We start from the raw sequence: 19,392 nt of genomic DNA on the forward strand, positions 1-19,392 counted from the left end.
AAAAGTTAAATATCAGATGAAGATGAAAGCTAAGGAATATCTGTCAGAAGATTATTTTTTCAAAAGTAAAAATGTGGTATATGGTGTAAGACTTTCAGGCTTCCATCAAAGAGCCCAAGTAAAATCCAAAATGAAGAAATATCTAGGTTGGAAACTTTCCCCCAAGCAGGGGAAGCTAGAAAAGACACAAAGAGGGAATGAAAGTAAAGTAGGTCTCGATAGTCAGACTCACAAATTTATATTTCATGCGAGAGGGAAATGTATAGAATGATCTTTAAGTAAAATTGTGAAAGATGGGTGTCTCTGTGCTTTTACTTTGCACCACCACCCTTCTAGTAATGATTTTGTGAGGCACCAGTTCGTGCCTTTGTAATAGAAGTTCAGGAATTATCAGTGAACAAAATAAAGATCCCTACTCACATAAAGCAGGTGGCAAGAGACATAAGGGAAAAAATAAGAAACTAGTAAAGGATATAGAATTTTAGGAAATATCGAGTGATATGGGATAAAGTAGAGCAGGTTAGGTGGTGTGAGGGCTGGGGACAGTGTGTTGCAACTTTAAAAGGAGAGATGAGGGTCGCTCCCCTTATAGGAAGTTATACTTGAGAAAAGACTCAAGGCAGTAAAGGTGTTAAAGCATGCACATATCTGGAGGAAGACCATTCTAATCAGAGAGGACAGACAGGACAAAGTCCTCAAATGTCTAGGGACTCGGAAAGTGGTAACTGAGGCTGAAGTAGATGGAAAGTGTAATAGAGACAGACTCATGGAGGCCCTGCAAGTCGTGATAGAGATGATGGCTCTTATCCTAAGTGACATGGGAAACGCTGAAGAGCTTGAGTGGCTGCTGCAGCTGCTGCTGCTGCTAAGTCACTTCAGTCGTGTCCAACTCTGTGCGACCCTAGAGACGGCAGCCCACCAGGCTTCTCCGTCCCTGGGATTCTCTAGGCAAGCACACTGGAGTGGGTTGCCATTTCCTTCTCCAATGCATGAAAGTGAAAAGTGAAAGTGAAGTTGCTCAGTCAGTGATGTTTTCAGGCTCACGTTTTGTGAGTATTGCCTTAATTGTTGTCTGAAAAGAGGTAATAGGCAAATGTTGAAGAAGGAAAACCAGTTAGGCAGATCCTACAGAAATGCAGGCAAGATATTCTAACCAGGATGGTGCAGTGGAGATGATGACAGATTCTGGATGTACTTTGAAGGTAGAGACCACAGAATTTGGACTTGGGGTATGAAAGGAAAAGAGGATCCAGGGCGACTCCAAGGTTCTGAGCCTGAGTAACTCTAAGGATGATGTGTCCATAACTGAATGAGACCGGCTGAATGTGAGCAAGTTTGGGAGTGGGGAAAATCAGGACAGCCCAGCTGTGCAAACTTGTGGTGTGCATGCAGGCAGAGATGTTGAGGAGGCAGTTAGGTGTAAGAAGTGAAGAGCTGGAAGGGAGTTCTGAGTTATAAATATGTGTTTGTCATGGGTGTATACTCCATGCTTCAAGTCAGACACTGTTAGGATCACAGAGGAAGTGCATTCCTAGAACCAAGGATTAGAAAAAGAACCAGTGCTCAAATGAGGGACTGGCTCTCAAGAGGCATAAATGACTGATAAGTTTCACATATCCCCCAGGGTGTTGAGTCTGTGTTGCTTAAGGCAAGGAAAAGAACTTCTAATGTGGATCAAAGAAAGAATTTCAGAGGATCACATGGCCATTATTACCTGCCTGCTTCCTAGAAGTCACTTGTAATTATATTGTTCAGGTCAGAATTTTCCTTAAGAATGTAAAGAATAGGAGGCAAGTGAGAATTTAAAATAATAAACATATTTTAAAAGAAAGCAGTTGAAGCCAAAGTTATAGTGCATTTTAAATTGTATTGTTTCCCCACCTAGTGGTCAGAAAGCAGCTAGCTCCATGTTCTATTTTATTCAGATGTCTGAAGAGGAAATGAAATGGGTCAGAAGAGCTCATTTATCATTTTCAGTGTTCAAATCAACTTCTTTAGGGTAACATATTTCTTGGTGCCACTTTAAAAAAGTAATTATAATTTTAACAATGTAACTGATTATTCATATGAATATAGAACCAATAGTTGAATATTTTAGTATACAAGGCAAATTACATGGTTATTAATAGTAATGAGACAGGAAAAGTGAAATAATGAAAAATAATAACTAATAGAAATGACTAAAGTTGAAAAAGGGAAGTTTAACCAGATCTTATTTTGAGGTCATTCTTAGTGTAAGATTTTTCTGGCTCTAAAATTAGAGGAAATGTGAGAATTCACCATTGTAACCTTTTTTATTAGTTAGAAATATTTAACATTTTCTGGAGTTTGAGACTTGCTGTATCAGTCATGCACTCCCAGACAGACTTACCTAAGTCCATTGGCTTAAACAAGTCATCATAATTGTATAATTTCTCATGCGTTAAATACAGGAAGACGTGTTCCAGAGAAAAATTCACTGGATTTCATTTTCAGTGAGGGCAGGCATGGAACAAAGTGTCACTTAGATTTCCTCTGTCTTTAAAAATCAAACTGAGAAATACTGAAGTCACAGAATAAAGGTCATGAATGGCAAATAAGGTATAAAGGTCGATAGCTTCCCATCTTTAAAAGTCAGGAAATAGAGCTCTAATAGCTTTCTGAGCATGACAGTCATAACATTCAATTAATTTTGCTTTTCTTTTTTAATTCTGTATGCTAAAGTAGAAAAACAAAGAACTATAGTGAAAGACCTTCTTGAATAGACGTCCTTACTGTAACAACTGATAAGCCTCCTTTTCTTTTTCACCCGCTCCCTCTGCTTCATTTTCTAGGACTTGGGTTGTGACTAGTTTCATTGATTGTTTCTCTCTGTTTGGCTTTTCTCAATGCCTATAACACTTTTTTTTTCTTTTTTTACAGTTTGATCTGGGTCTATCCATGACGCTCACCTCCTTCTCCCCCTCATCTTTCTTCCTTTTATTCTTCACTGTTATTCCTATTCTTAATATTATTTCATACTTAGTGAATATTTTGCTGTTCTATATGTGTTGAATTCAGACCTATATAAAACTAAAATTTAAATGCTATAATGTTGGGTCCATGAATATATGCATGCATGTAAACATTATCTATAAGTAATAAATGGTTTGAATTAAGTGTAAGTAGATATGAATGAGCATGCTACCCAGATCTTCATTTTGCAAATATTTGTTACTCTTCTGTGTGTTTCAAGAAGTTAACTGCAAGTCCAGTAGTCTTTTTAACTTAATATTACTTTCAAAAATAATAAACAATTTGCTTTAGTAATAAATGCTAGTTTCTTAGTGTTACTAAGACAGCATTAATTTAGTCAAAAGTCCTATACCTGACAAGAATTATTCTAACAGCTTCCTAAAAATGACAGTCATAATAATAAATTAACTAACAAAGACATAATCTCATCATGCCAAGGGTTTACGGTCTCATAGTAGGAATGAAGTGAAATGAAGTGAAGGAAGAGAGACCTGCAAGTAACTGCTGTATAATTACAGTGATCCAGAATAGTCTCTGTAGTGAGCAATGTATGACAGATGGAGGTAGCGACTGCCTGAGCTTGGGGGAGTTGAGATAACTTCACAGAGGAGGGAGTGTTTAAGGAGAATCTTAAAGATTAAGGAGGGCCTCCACAGGGGATGCTGAGAAGGGAGGATTACTCCAGAGAAGGCCAATAGCGTGGGCTAAGCATGGAGGAACAAGAAACCAGTCTTCAGAGAATAAGTGGATTCAGTGTTAATATCTGGAAAGAAAATGTAAGAAGAGGAAATATGAAAAATAAAACTGTAAAAGAGCAGGACTGATCTTAAGGACCTGCACACTATGAAAAGGACAATAGGCTTTATTCTATAGGATGTCAATGTATTTTGATGTCTGAGGTGTTTTACATCTTATGCTTTTAATTAATACCCAATTTACTAAAGTTGATAGTGTAAGGGCCTAATTTAAGTACTTAAATTCACATAATTTGCTATGCTATTTATACACCCAGTAATTTTTATTTCAATAAAAATTATTCTTTTCAGGGGGATCTTTGATCAATGATTGGACAACTCAGACTAAATTCTTTCATATCAATACTTATGCTCATAATAAACTTCGTTTACATGTTTGACATTGCATGTATGAATTTACATACTGAATTTTATTTTTAAGCATTTCTGATGCCTGACTGAACAAATTTCATAACTTTGCTCAGCAAAACCCTCCCAAGAACTTGTAAACAACTCACAAATCCATTAAATCATATCCAGTTCCTTTAAATAATCCAATTTCATTTATAATTGGATTTTTCAGATACTTTTAAAGAAACATATTTATTTTTTAAAATGTTAAGCATAAAAAAGGCAAGGAGAATAATATAATGAGTACCCATATACCCCTCCCCAACTTCAACAATTATAAGCTCACTACCAATCTTGTTTTATCTATACGCTACCCACTTCCCTCATCTCGTATTATTTTGAAACTAATATCAAACATCATATAATTACATTCATAAATATTTCAGTAGGTATTCCTAAAAATAGACCCTTTGTTTTAATATAAAACATCAAGCCACTATTCAGTTGTCTCTTAAATCCTGTGTGGGTCTTTTTGTTTGTTTGAGTAAGAATCCAAGCAAAGTCTGTGGTTTGTATGTTTTGCAATTCTCTTTCAAGCTATAGGTTCCTCTTGCATTACTTTCGTTTTACTTATTGCAGCTTATTTGTTGAATACATCAAGTTGTTGGTGGGCATTATAGTTGCCCACATTCTACATTGTGCTGATTGCTTCCTTATAGTAAGGAATGTGTTCCCCATTCCTCTGTAAACTGGCTGTTGGATATAGACAAGCGCTTGATCAAATTTCGTTCTATTTTCTAAATGTGCTTCTTTCTTTGTTTAGGTAAGACATAAGACTCCTTCCTAAGTGATGGTGGATTTTTTTTATCAGGAGCTCATAATTTTAGCTGACTCTGTTTTGTGAGGCCAGCAATCATAGACATTCAACACTTAAGAGTCCTGAGTTTTCAACTAAAATAATAAGCCTAACTCACACATATCTAATGTGACAAATTTCTTAAACATAACAAACACTTAAAATATTGAACATACATTATTGTCCCAATGATTAGAAAATTTATCTCACAGATTTTTGTATCATGGGTTTGAATTACTTCATCCTTTCTGTATTTAATTCTGAATCTTCTAAGATTCAGAAGAAAAACAAGTGTCATGCCATGATCAATCTCACTGGGCATTCACACTTACCTAGATAGTAAGCTATGCATATATGCTAATTTTTAAATGTTCAATTTTTTAAGTGAATTTATTAGATAAAAGTTTATGACTACATGTATGTATCTAAGGTATTTCTTCCAGAGTCACAAGGACATCCACTAAGCCTTTTTTATGGCCTTAGTGATAGCAAGGCTCTTCCTGTTCACATTCTTCAAATGGTATTAATTTCACTTTAGAAAGATCACTTTGGCAGCTGAATAAAGAAAGGACTTTAAGGGTAGAAAAAAATGAAGCACAATTCTCATTACTAAAAGACTATCCCGAAGGCCACTGCAGGGCTCCACACTAGTGATGGTAGAATCCTGCTCTTGTGTCTAGGAGGACAGGGGAGAGAGATGGAAAGGGAAGTATATTATAAGAGACATTAAATATATAGAACTGACGGAACTTGATTAATTTGACATAGCACTGTAAAAGAGTAAGAAATAAAGGCTCTCACTTTTTGAGTGAGGCTTGGGTGGTGAAGTGAATTTGTGGTGCAATTCACCAAGGTAGGAAACTGAGTAGGAAACATAGATTTAGGCTGACATGAGAAAGGAAAACCTCCACTTCAGGGATGTTAATATAGAGCCATCCGTGGGACATGCAAACACAGATAGAAAGATGAATATATAGATAGGCAGATGACAGATAGATAGATGTGTCTGAAACAAAGAATACGAGATTCTCTATGGGCTAGAGATTTCAGTGTGAAGTCACCGACGTTAAGATACTTCGTGAAGGTGAGGAAGCATGTGAGAATGTAAAACCATCTGGGGGCAAAGGCAGAAGGAAAAAAATGCAGAAGCCAAGACAAGAACACAAAGAACACCATCATTAAAAGAGAAGTCAGAGGAAACTAACCCACAAAAAAACTGTGGGATTGAGACCAGAGAGACAAGACATGAGCTAGACGAGATTTCTCATGGAACCAAAAGAAACTCCAGGAAGGCAAAATAGCCGTAAGGGTAGTTTCAGTGAAGGATTAGCGAAGGAAGTTAGACTGCAGTCAATGAAGAGACAAAGAGGAGGAGAGCCAGTAAAGTGAGCACGGACAGTTTTCCCTACCTGGACTAGGAAGAGGAAGATCTCCTTGTGGTGACATGCAGAATTTAGAAAGGTGAAGAGAAATGCGTGTTCTTTATGAATGAGAGTAACTTGAGCTGAGGGAGGAAACAGTATAATAAGTCCCTTACATATGAACAAGGTCCATTCCGAGAAAAAGCTCATAAGTTCATTTGTTCTAACCTAGGTTGTAAGTATTGCTTAGGCTGTAACTGCAAGCCTCGGTACCCAACTAACACAATGGGCTATATAGTACTGTACTGTAATAGGTTTATAATACTTTTCACATAAATAATACATAAAAAACAAACACAAAAAGTAAAAACAAATATTTTTACACTTATGGTACAGTGTCTTCAAAATACACTAGAACATTACAATAGCTGAGATACAGAGGCTGGTATTGAGTGAACAGGCAAGAAGAGATACTAATTGGAGGAGGGAGAAGAGGTGGGAGATAGCAGAGCTGAAGGATCATCAGCAATAGGAGACGGAGGGCAAGCTGCAATTTCACTTACTCCTGACATAGCTGGATATGCAAACACAGACACACATCTACATCTTTGAAAGCTTGCAACTTGAAGATTTGTTTGTAGAGGACTTACTATAGTGAGATATTTAGGGATGGGGAGTGAAAGAAGAAGAACAATAATAATAATAAATAAATGATACGATGACACACAAAAGGAATAAAAGGTATGAAATAACTGATCATTCAGATAGCATTCAGAACACAGACGGAAAGAAGAACTTTGGAGATGTAAGGATGGGTGTAATTGTAGATAAGCTTGGAAGTTAAAGAAATGTATTTTCTTAAGAAAGTTCACTCCCAAGAACAGCTAAATAGTGAAATAAGAAACAGAATCATCTAATGACAAAGGAAAGGAGAGAAATAGGAGATTTAAGGGAAGAAGTGAAGGTCTTGAATAGTTATCAAGAATGATGTAAGAGAAGATTGACTAGGAAAAAGGTGTAACGATTTTATAGGATAGTGTTGGGAGTGCAGCTAAGACTGAATGTCAATTATTTGTAATCTCCCAAATCAGTAAGATGGCAATTTTCCCCAGCTGTGCTGATCAACCCAAGAATAAAAATAGAGAATACAGATGGTTCCATAAATCATTAGGGATTCATGGGGCCCAGGTATTGATGACTGTTATGAGTAGTTGGAGTGAAGTGGTTTGAAATGAAGCACCTTGGAGTCCAAGCCACAGCTGATAGAAGCAAAGCCAGGTGGAGAATACCTAGAAAGGGGGGAGGAGCCAGGATTGAAACTAATAGCCTTTGAAATCTATACCGTACAGCCAATTATCTGCCTTCAGAACTCAGAATTGACTTATTGATATACTGTCCTTAGAGGTTAAAGCGTCTGCCTACAATGCGGGAGATGTGGGTTCAGTCCCTGGGTTGGGAAGATCCACTGGAGAAGGAAATGGCAACCCACTCCAGTATTCTTGCCTGGAGAATCCCATGGACGGAGGAGCCTGGTGGGCAACAGTCCATGGGGTCGCAAAGAGTCGGACACGACTGAGCGATTTCACTTTCACTTTAACAGAAAAACATATTACTGCCCTGAAACTATGGATTAATTGTAGGTGCTCACTTTGAATGGACAGTGCTGGACACAAGTTCCCCAATTCTCCACTTTTTTGCAGCAGTAGCAGCGTCAGTACAAAGCTAAAACCTGTTCTACTGACTTTGAAGTTTTAAATCAGAGTAGATGTGAAAGAGAAAAGAGTTATTTTATCTCATTTTTTAAATTTTGTTATTTTTATTACTATTATTGGCTGCACTGGGTCTCTGTTGCTGCTCGCTGCCTTTCTCTGGCTGTGGCAAGTGGAGGTCGCTCTCTAGTGCAGGGCATGGGGTTCTCGTGCTGGTGGTTTCTCTTGCTGTGGAGCATGGCTTCAGCAGCTGTGACACACAGGCTTAGGTGCCCGCAACATGTGGGATCTTCCCAGAACAAACATGTGTCCCCTGCCAGATTCCCAACCATGGGACCACCAGGGAAGCCCAAGAGTTATTTTTAAAGAATCCTTTTTTTTTTCTTTTTCATTGTAAGAGGAGCATCTACTTATCCCATTTTCACTTTTTCCTCTCTCTTGTTTTCAGAGGCCCTGTAAATGAAGAAAATCAAGATAGTGTCATGCACTCTGATGGTAAGAGGCAAATGATGTTTTATTTTTTGTTCCCTCAGATATGAAAGTTCGAGTTAATTATTCTCATAGGGTCATTAATGAGTCAGTATCATCATTAGTCCATGCAAGTCCTCTTGTTTTACTTATTTATTCCCTTTTTTCTTCACGACCCACTCTCTTTCCTTCCTTATCTCATCGGCGTAAAATATTTTAATGCACTTAGTGTGTATATGTATTTTGTACACACTCTTTGTATATTGTTGTATGTGTATATGTATATATTTCAGTTTGCATAAACAGTATATTATAGCTCATTCTGGTCGGTTTTTTACACTCAGACTAACATGTTTTGTGAGGCTCATCCGTGAATATATGTATATTTAATTTATTTCTGTTAACTACTGCACAGCTCTCCACGGTATGCATCCTATGCATATTTCACCCTCAACTTGCTATTACCGAAAATGATATTGATGGTTCAATGCACCTTCTTATCCATATCCCCATGTGAACCTCTGAGAGCCTTCCTTTAAGATGTGTATCAAGGAGTAGAGTGATTGCTTGTAAGCTATGGCATATTCATTCTGACTGAGTAGTACTGGAGTACTTTCCAGAAGAGCGGCATCTGTGTGTAGTCCCATCCCAGGGCATGAAGATTCCAAGATGCTCGCCGTTCACCAGTGCAGAGGCAGCTTTCCAGTTGTTTCCAATCTTCTGTGTATAAAATGTCTTGTTTCAATTTCATATCTCAGCTTACTACTGAGTTCAAAACCTTGATTTGTTTATTAGCCTTTGTGGTTTTCTCTTCTGTAAGTTGCTACTTCCAATTCCTTGACCATTTTTTCTTGGGGTTGGTATCCTTTTCTGGATGACTTGCAGGAGTTCCTTTGTATTCCAGATATTAATACCACGTCAGTTGTAGGGTGGAGAAGGCAATGGCAACCCACTCCGGTACTCTTGCCTGAAAAATCCCATGGATGGAGGAGCCTGGTAGGCTGCAGTCCATGGGGTCGCTAAGAGTCGGACACGACTGAGCGACTTCACTTTCACTTTTCACTTTCATGCATTAGAGAAAGAAACGGCAACCCATTCCAGTGTTCTGGCCTGGAGAATCCCAGAGATGGGGGAGCCTGATGGGCTGCCATCTATGGGGTTGCAGAGAGTCGGACACGACTGAAGCAACTTAGCAGCAGCAGCTTTTAGGAATTGCAAATATCTTCTCTCATTCTGTCCATTGTCTATTTAGTCCATACTGTCCTTCATTGAACATAAATATGTTTTGATATAATCGAATTTATTAATACTTACTTTGTAATTTGTACTTTTAAAGTTTTATGTAAGAATTCCTATCTTTAGGAAATAAAAATATTATCTTCTATTTTCTTCTATGAACTTTATCCTTTATAGTTAGGTCTTTGATTGTTTGCAGTCCACTTCTGAGGAATTAGTAGAAACCTAGATTTTTTTTCTCATGTACAAAATCAGTTTTCCCACTATGATACTGTGAAATTCACCCTTTTCTCATTAATTTATAATACCACATTTACTATATTAACTATTGGTGTGTTTGTGTGTTTTCATACATAGGTGTGTTTGTGTGTACATAATGTTCCTGGGTTTGACCTCTGGGTCAGGAAGATTCCCTGGAGAAGGAAATGGCAACCCACTCCAGTATTCTTTGCCTGGGAAATCTCACAGACAGAGGAGACTGACAGGCTACAGTCCCTGGGGTTGCAAAAGAGTCAGACAAGACTTAGGAACTAAACAACAACAAATGTGTGTTCCTATTTGTGTGTATGTAAATTTTATCTGTCTCTGAGCTCTCTGTTCTATTCTACTGGTCTCTTCATTCACGTATCAGTTCCACATGGTTTTTATTGTTATTGTTTTAGATGATGTCTTAATACCTGAAAATTTGTTGATATTATTAAACACTTGAGCAGTAAAATATCTTTTAAAAAACTAATTAACTTGATTTTTTTGATACATGAAAGCAAATCCTTGGGAACAAATGAGTCAAAAAGTGTGAACCTGTGATTTTCTGGTAAAGCCTGTGTTCCACACAAGCCCCAAAAAAACAAATGTGGATGTTTTCAGCGTCCATTTGTAAAGAGACTACTAAAGAGTGTCTTCAGTTTTTTTCACTTTTGCATTATTTTATGAAAGCTAATGAAATGATTTTACAACAAGTTACAAGGTTTGGAAAAGCCATAGTAAGGATCTAAACCACATATTCTATTCTCTACTTCTAAACCTTTGGTAAAGTATAGATTCTGTTAACATGAACTGTTTTGAGTATTATGTTATGTTACATCTAACAATCCTCTATTAAAGCACTTCTTAATTATTATCCCTTTTTTTAAACACTTCAGGTACTGGAAATCTAGATGAGGTTAGTTTCTCTTTTTTTATTCTTCTCATATTATGTTGCTATAACTAGAATATGTAACAATTGCTGTGATTTATTTTCTACTGGCATAAACCAACAAATGAAAACTCTTAAGAATAATGGTAATATTTTTCCATTGCAATCTTATTTCACCCGAAATGCTTGAGACATTAAACCCCAGTCATTTCACTGACTCAGTAATTTTGTTATGATAAACAGAAACTGAAGCCTGGCTACGAATCTGAATTACATAGCAAGATATAAAATGAAATCTTTCTGTGCTTCCTCTCCCAGTCTGTCTCCAAAAAGGAAAAAAAAAAATTAAATATGCAAAATGTACACACAAATTTATGTTTGTTTTACTGAGTATTTGAGCAGTGTAGTATATATTTGTTCCCTTATTGAATAATTGCAGTAAATCACTATTAATGTTTTTCTTGACAGGAACAAGAGAGTGAAGGAGAAACATATGAAGACATGTATGAGCAACATTTCTTTTACCATGATATTTTTCTTCTTAGATGAATATAATAATTTGTATGAGGGAGAATGAATGGATATTCAATACTAGGAGGGGGAAAGTTCAACTGTTCAAGTGACGGGCATATAATGATAACCTTTATTTCAATACAAAGGACTAAAGATTCCTTTCTTGTCTAAGGATTTTACAGAGGACTCTGTTAAAATGCCATTGTGTGAGAGGTCAGAGTCCTGCAACCCACTAGACAGCCCACAGGCAAGGAATTACAGGGCCAGGAATCTGTATTTCTTGCTCTCAGGGTGTCTGGGCAAATGAATTTGTGTATATATTACAATGTCCTCACCTAGGCAGTACTCTGAGAGACAATTTAACACAGCACCGGATGCCAAAGTTTTAACCTGCTTAAGAAGAAAAATGTTAAAAAGAGTTCCCAAATGGGTTTCTGGGCAGGCCAGGATTAAGAAATTTCTTAGCAAATGAGTGAAAATAAAAATGAGCATTTTCTCTCATTTTAACTTTTGTTGATTCAAATATGTTAATCTTCCCCACCCAGAATTCAGCTAATTCTGAGTAAAGTTTCTAAATGAAGATTTGTACCTATGAGTACAAGTGAATATGTATATGTGAACTTGTACCAGTGAGCGTACTCTTGTGAGAGAGATTGGGTGGGATGGGGGGGGGGAGGTGCTTAATTGTATTCATGCTGACAGGCTGCAGGAACCTTTAAAACAATGCCTTCCACTTGCCCTCAGGGGTTGTAAAAGTAGCAGGACCTTTGGAAGGCATCCTCCTTTGAATGCCTCCTGCAGGTTTTAGGAACAGTCTCACACACCCAGGAATTTTGACAGGACTTAGCTTTGTACCTTAACCTCTATTCCACATACTATCTTCTGTTTGGGGTAGGAACCTCTAAATAGTGAGCCCTAACACATAAATGCCTGCAGGTGCTGAAACAACCAAATTTTTATCCACAGAGACACATCCAAAGAAAAAGAGAAGAAAAGAGAAAAGGAGGAAAAGAAGAGATTAGAGCTGGAGAAAAAAGAACAGAAAGAGAGAGAAAAGAAAGAACAAGAAATAAAGAAGAAATTTAAAGTAAGAGCTTGCTTGCTGATGGGTGAAAAACAGTAACCTCTCTTTTTATAACTTTCACACAAAAGGGGCACCATTTTTTGAAACCTTATATGGTTGGACAACTACTTAATCACTGTTTTCTAAAGAGTAACTTCCTTCATAACAGTAATGTTTTTTTTCTGCTACACTCCATTATCCCTGCACTAAAAATGCAATACAATAAAATCCAAATAAAATATGTGGCTTATAATCTGGATAAAATCTAAACAAAATATGGTGGGAGCTCAAGAAATTTTATGTCAGTTGGGTGAATGAATACTCAGTTACTCAAATCCATTCTGACTCTCCTTGTTATGTGTTTCATCGTACCTGGAAAATTTCATGGACAGAGGACCCTGGTGGGCTACAGTCCGAGGGGTCACGAAGAGTCGGACAAGACTGAGCATTTCATACTAACCTACTTCCTTGGTGGCTCAGACGGTAAAGTGTCTGCCTGCAATGCGGGAGACCTGGGTTCGATCCCTGGGTCGGGAAGATCCCATGGAGAAGGAAATGGCGAGCCACTCCAGTACTCTTGCCTGGAAAATTCCATGAACTGAGGAGCCTGATAGGCTACAGTCCATGGGCTCGCAAAAAGTCGGACACGACTGAGCAACTAAGAGATTAAAGAATATGGGCTCAGGACTACACACATACATATCCCTGTGGCACGTATTATCATGGTGCATGGGACAGAACTGTCTGGATTAAGCAGACTCATGTCAATAAAACTCCGTGAGCCACCCTGACTGATGCTGTCTAGACCTGACTCACATCTATGCCTTTACTTTATGCCTATGTACATGCTGATTTCTCATACCTTCTGTTTCTCCTTCTTCCTCATTGACCTCTGTATTCTCTGATCTTTCATTCTAGCTGGATGACTCCTATCACCAGTTATCACCTCCTATCACTACTACCACCACCACCACTATACTTGCAGGCTATACTCTCTTGGCTAGGCTTTGACGACACGGCCCATCTGGTATGGGTCTGGTATGTCAGCTATATTTAGAGTGATTAGCTAGTCACAAAACTATTCTTCACTTTGAAAAGGATTCATATCAAGATTCCTTTAAATATTTAGTTCCTCCAGAGCATTAATATATGGTTTGAGTTATAAAAGCCTGGCTTATATATAATTTCCCAGTATATTGACTATAGTGAAACAAAGAAGCAACAGCAGGCACAGGGAAAATGTAAAACTTAGAGTCAGTTGGACAGATGTGGATTCAAATTCCAGCTGCATTTGTGAGTTATATAATAGTGGACATATTGCTAAACTTCTCTGAACCTCAGATTCTTATTTTTAAAGTGAGTAGACAATATTTCTCCTGAAAGTTTGTTATGGGATTAAATAAAATGATATGTGGTATCTATTATAGGCTCTCATTCAATTTTGCTTACTATATATAAGCAAAAGTAAGATTGCAATATGACTATTAAAATATTTTACTCATGCAGAATGTATGGCTACCAATGTTCATAGTTTTCAAGTAGAAAACATGGAAAATTAATTTCTTAAATGAAAATCTTTATAACATACTTTTTATGAAGAGGTTGTTTATAGTTTTGAAGGAATTAGTAAAGCTTTTCTTTTTGGGTGTAGGTTTTTTTTTTTTTTTTGGAGAAGCCAATTTTGGATGGTTTCACTCATTTATTCAAATAATATTTGTTAGTAAGAAAAAGATAAGATATGAAATCACACCACCAAACATGAACTCAAACATTTATCAAGACTAGGACTTCACACGCTATATTCCTTTCACAAAATTGTTAATAGATGTTCAAATTAAATAAATAAATGTGAGAACTGTTATACAGTTCCACATTTCATTAATTCTATGACAAAATATTTCACATTTTAAAATTCCAAAATTAGGATGCATTGTAACATTATTGGCACATCAAAGTTTAAATCAAGCTAGTTTACTTTCTTGGTAGTATATAATTAATGATGGTATCTCACAATTCATCATATCACAAGTTCAATAAATAAAGTAGAGCTTCTTCAAAAATCATGATGTATATTTGCATATCAAAAGACTCAAGAAATTCTGTTGAAAAGACAAAAGATTAGGAAATTAGGACTTTAGGATTCGTGGGCTCTAAACTAGATTACTCCTCTGCTGTCAAGAAACCACTGTACTCTTCAGGATATTAATTATTAAAACATCATATAATATTGGTTTGCTATTTATTTTTATTCACAAAGCTATTTCTAAACTGTTATCTTGTTTATAACAGGTAATGTCTACTCCAAGTTTATAGATAGCAAGTACCTTGAAGTCGAAAAAAAGGAAAGAAAATGTTTTTCTCACAAGTACAGCCTACCACCACTACTAACCCTCTCTCTCTTGCTATTTTAAGCCTGCAGAGAACCATCAGAATAATTGCACAAAGCAGAGAGGGAAATAACCTCTGTCTAGTAAGCAGAACACCAGCATACCCCATAAAAACACATAGCACCCAGCATGTCACATATATAAGTGGTGTTTGATTTTTAGTCACTTCCTCTTCAAATCTTCTACAGAGTTCCCAACGTTAACAGATCACTGCCATTCTCTCCTGGCCCCTGAACACGTGCTTACCTATTTTTGCTGGCTCTGTCTGACCTCTGCAATTTTCCCCTAGCCCCTCCTATAAGAACCCTCACCAGAAATAACATTCACCCTCAACTTCTGGTTCAAACCTATAAATGTTGGTAATAAGCAGGTTAGCAAGTAGTGGACCTAGTCTTTCAAAACTGCATTCCTTAAGGATTTCCTGAAAGTAAGAAGCTGGTTGTGATTTTTTTTTCCCCCTCTTTGCAGCTAACAGGCCCTATTCAAGTCATCCATCAAGCAAAAGCTTGCTGTGATGTCAAAGGAGGAAAGAATGAACTGAGCTTCAAGCAAGGAGAGAATATTGAAATAATTCGCATCACAGACAACCCTGAAGGAAAATGGCTGGGCAGAACAGCCAGGGGGTCATGTAAGTGCATATTTTTCTAAGACTTCAAAGTGTTTTCTTTTGAGCCAATCTTAATGTGAAAATTCTTCCAAAGCTAGTCATAAGCATTAAGTTGGAAGTATGTTACAGAGTAGACAAAAATAGGAAGATTTTAAATGACAAGCATAGCTCCATCTTCACCTCATTTGTGTAATATTTTTAGTTGGGAAAAAATGCAAATATAATATCCCAAGGAGGAGTAAAGAGTATTAGATTCTTCATGGATGTTAAAAAGCAAAAATATTTCTTCTGAATCACTTTAGAACCTTGAAAACAGACTCCAGACTTACCCCAAAAGCACAACATCATGAGACTTTGACAAAGCACAGTGAAGCATGTGTCAACAAGTCTTTAAGTCAGAATTGCAAGCAAAGAAATAAAGGGAAAATGTAAAAAGAAAGTGTATCATTGATATTTTATTTACAACTCTATGATATTTAAACTACAGTTATCTGAACATAAATTGTTCCCCTTTTGGTAGATGGCTATATTAAAACAACAGCTGTAGAGATTGACTATGACTCCTTGAAACGGAAAAAAGGCTGTCTCAGCACTCTTCCATCAAGACCTTTTGAAGATGACCAGGAAGTGTATGATGACGTTGCAGAGCAAGAAAATGTTGGCAGGTATACGTAAAAATAAATCGGAAAGCAAATCAAACTATCTGTTTGTCAGAGATTGTGAGTTTTAAGATGCTAGAATTTTACTTTCCTAATTTCCTACTACTTTCTATCACTAAATTAAATTACCGTTTACAATCACTTCAATATGGATGATAACTCCTTTGAAACTCTATAGTCTTTCAGTTTACTCTTTGGCTATTTGTGTTAAATACTGCTTGAAATGTAATGGGCCATTGGCAGATATGGTGTCCATCCAAAATACTGTTTTGCAATATTCATTCTGATTTGACTTTAAGGATATGCCTAGAATACATATGACTTTGTAAATTATGAAGCATGAGATATAAAAGTTAGCTCTAAAAATATAAAATACTTTTCTCTGAAATCTGAGTCTAAATGTATTTGTCATTGTTATTTGAAAATATAACAAACAGAAATGCTTTTTTATGACAACTTTGCTCTTTAAGAGTAAAGATCAATCCGCTATGATCCCCAGCAATCAACTAAGGGTTCAACTTTCCATTGGACCTTGTGACCTTCCCTGGAAAAACTACAGGACCATCTTTCTGGAGCAGAGGGACAGATCAAGACATCCTTTCTAGAGGAATCAAAGGGGAGGGCAAACTTCTCTCTCGTACTTTCCTTCTCTTCCTTCTCATCTCCAGCTCCCTTTATAGCGCTTCCTCTTCTGTCCCTTTCTCCTAGCTCTGATCTTCCTTGTTCTTTCTTTTTCTTCCTTTTCTGTTCTCCTTTCATTCCTTCTTTCCTCCAATATCTCCCTTTCCTGGTAGAGCCATAATCTCTTTAAACTGAAGGAAAAGGAGAAGGAAAATCTCCAACCCAGTGAAGAATCCTCATTTTTCTATGCCCACTTTGTGAAACAGGGAAACCTCCCCACATGATCCATGCAAGATCTTCATGTGAGAAAAAAATGTGTCTGCATTCTTTATAACTCAAATTTCAAATTAAAAAATGTTTTTATTATTAAGCATTCTAAAAATGTAAAAAGATCAAAATAGAAGTATATTAATATTTATTAATACTAATAGTTATGAAACATATAAAGAATTAAATTTCCCTTTTATGGTTTTGAGCTTATGGCATCAGTTAAACCTATATTGCTTTCTGGCAGTTCATCATTCTAAAATGACTGATAGCAATGCTGTCTTAACATATTGTGATCATAAATTATGCAATACATATCAAAACATCCCATGTATGCACTGGAGTTTACAGATTGTAAATTGACCTTAGCGATAAGAAACACCTTGACCTACCTTGAAGTTAGCAAATGTCAAATTTGATATCAGAGTTCCAAATGGCCATATTCTGAGAGTTACAGAATTTTCTGGGCATGAGTGTGTCTTACCATGTATATTATCAGTATATATACCTTATGTTGGGCTTCCCCGGTGGCTCAGATGGCAGTCTGCCTGAGATCCCCTGGAGAAGGAAACGGCAACCCACTCCAGTATTCTTGCCTGGAAAATCCCATGGATGGAGGAGCCCAGCATGCTATATTCCATGGGGTTGCAAAGAGTTGGACACAACTGAACTACTTCACTATACCTTATGTTTGTCTTTTATCTTAAAAAAAAAACACACACACACACACAATTTCTCTTATTTTGGAATTAAAGAACTCCACTTCACTTTCACTTTTCACTTACATGCATTGGAGAAGGAAATGACAACGCACTCCAGTGTTCTTGCCTGGAGAATCCAAGGGATGGGGGAGCCTGGTGGGCTGCCATCTGTGGGGTCGCACAGAGTCAGACACGACTGAAGCAACTTAGCAGCAGCAGCAGCAGTGAGATATATATATATATATATTTTTTTTACACTGATGAAAATAAAAAATAAATAAATCCACAAAAAAGGGATGATATCCTTAAAATGAAGCATTATTTTCATAATAAGTGACTTTCCCAAATTAATGCCATTACCTTTTTCATTTTAACTAATCTGTACATACCACAGGGCTTCCCAGATGGTACAGCAGTAAAGAATCCACCTGCCAATGCAGGAGATCCAGGTTTGATCCCTGGGTCTGAAAAATCCCCTGGAGAAGGAAATGGCAACCCACTCCAGTATTCTTGCCTGGGGCATCCCATGGACAGAAGAGCCTGGCATGTTACATTCAGTCCAGGGGCTTCAAAGAGTAGGACACAGCTTAGTGACTAAACCACCACCACCATACATTCCACAACTCTACGAGACATCTCCAGTTAGTAAACATGTAGCAGAAAAGGGATCTTCTGTTTAATAAAATGGGGTTAGAGGAAGTGTATAGCTTCACTGATTAATATTTTAAACAAGTACATCACCACAGTATTTACTAACATCTATTACATTGGAAGGACTGATGCTAAAGCTGAAACTCCAGTACTTTGGCCAGCTCATGCGAAGAGTTGATTCATTGGAAAAGACTCTGACACTGGAAGGGATTGGGGGCAGGAGGAGAAGGGGACGACAGAGGATGAGACGGCTGGATGGCATCACCGACTTGATGGACATGAGTTTGAGTGAACTCCGGGAGATGGTGATGGACAGGGAGGCCTGGCGTGCTGCGATTCATGGGGTCGCAAAGAGTCGGACACGACTGAGCGACTGAACTGAACTGAACTGATTCCTTCTTTATGCATATTTAATAAGAAAATGGAAGAAGAGACATCACTTCTACACAAGTTGTTTTGTGGTTTTTTTTTTTTTGAAACTACAGCTGCTGCTGGCAGAGATCTTATAACAGAACATGCTTTGTCCTTAGTAGAACAAGGAGAGATGCTGAGTATAGCTGGCAGCTTGTTCCGGCTAGAATAAGAGAAAGCACCAGCCTTTCCTCTCCCTCCCCCATATACCTCCTGGCTCCTATCTGGAGGTTCTTGACCAACTCATTCCCAATTTCTCCAGGGTTAGGGGATCCAACTGAATACCTCACGCTCTGAGAGCAGACAGGGGGCTTAAAAAGCACAGATCCTGGCAGCTGTTCTTCTCCCTTCCTTCTCAGTGAAGCAGTTTTTTGTAATAAAAGTGAGAAGTTGAACAAAAGGAAATTACAAGTACAAATACCACTCCTTCACCATATAAAAAACTTTTCTTCTAGGTGTGTTTCCCAACCTTTTTCCTGCCATTTCTCCTTTCCTCTTTCTCCTTCCTTGTCTTTTCTCACACTCTCCTTTCCTTCCCTCTAGCTCACCAGATCAATGGTTTATATTCCAAAGAGAAAATGAAGAACTGCTCTAGAATTCAAATAATATATAGGACCTTTGTTCCTGATTGTGATCACCCAATTCTTCGGAAATTGGGTATGAAGTCT

At 37.4% G+C, this 19,392-nt stretch overlaps 1 protein-coding gene across 6 annotated transcripts in view; it reads left to right on the forward strand.

Moving 5' to 3' along the window:
* The window catches only part of FYB1 (FYN binding protein 1), a 175,172-nt gene that overhangs the window by 130,310 nt on the left and 25,470 nt on the right, over nucleotides 1–19,392 (forward strand). For all 6 annotated transcript variants that reach the window (XM_060400475.1, XM_060400476.1, XM_042233840.2 and 3 more), the window contains 6 exons: nucleotides 8,454–8,500; nucleotides 10,852–10,871; nucleotides 11,313–11,347; nucleotides 12,324–12,444; nucleotides 15,276–15,435; nucleotides 15,935–16,079. In XM_060400475.1, the coding sequence (XP_060256458.1) occupies nucleotides 8,454–8,500; nucleotides 10,852–10,871; nucleotides 11,313–11,347; nucleotides 12,324–12,444; nucleotides 15,276–15,435; nucleotides 15,935–16,079 (528 nt within the window). The remainder of the gene's footprint in view (nucleotides 1–8,453; nucleotides 8,501–10,851; nucleotides 10,872–11,312; nucleotides 11,348–12,323; nucleotides 12,445–15,275; nucleotides 15,436–15,934; nucleotides 16,080–19,392) is intronic.

This window comes from Ovis aries, chromosome 16, assembly GCF_016772045.2.
Source record: "Ovis aries strain OAR_USU_Benz2616 breed Rambouillet chromosome 16, ARS-UI_Ramb_v3.0, whole genome shotgun sequence".
In the NCBI taxonomy this organism is placed as follows: Eukaryota; Metazoa; Chordata; class Mammalia; order Artiodactyla; family Bovidae; genus Ovis; species Ovis aries.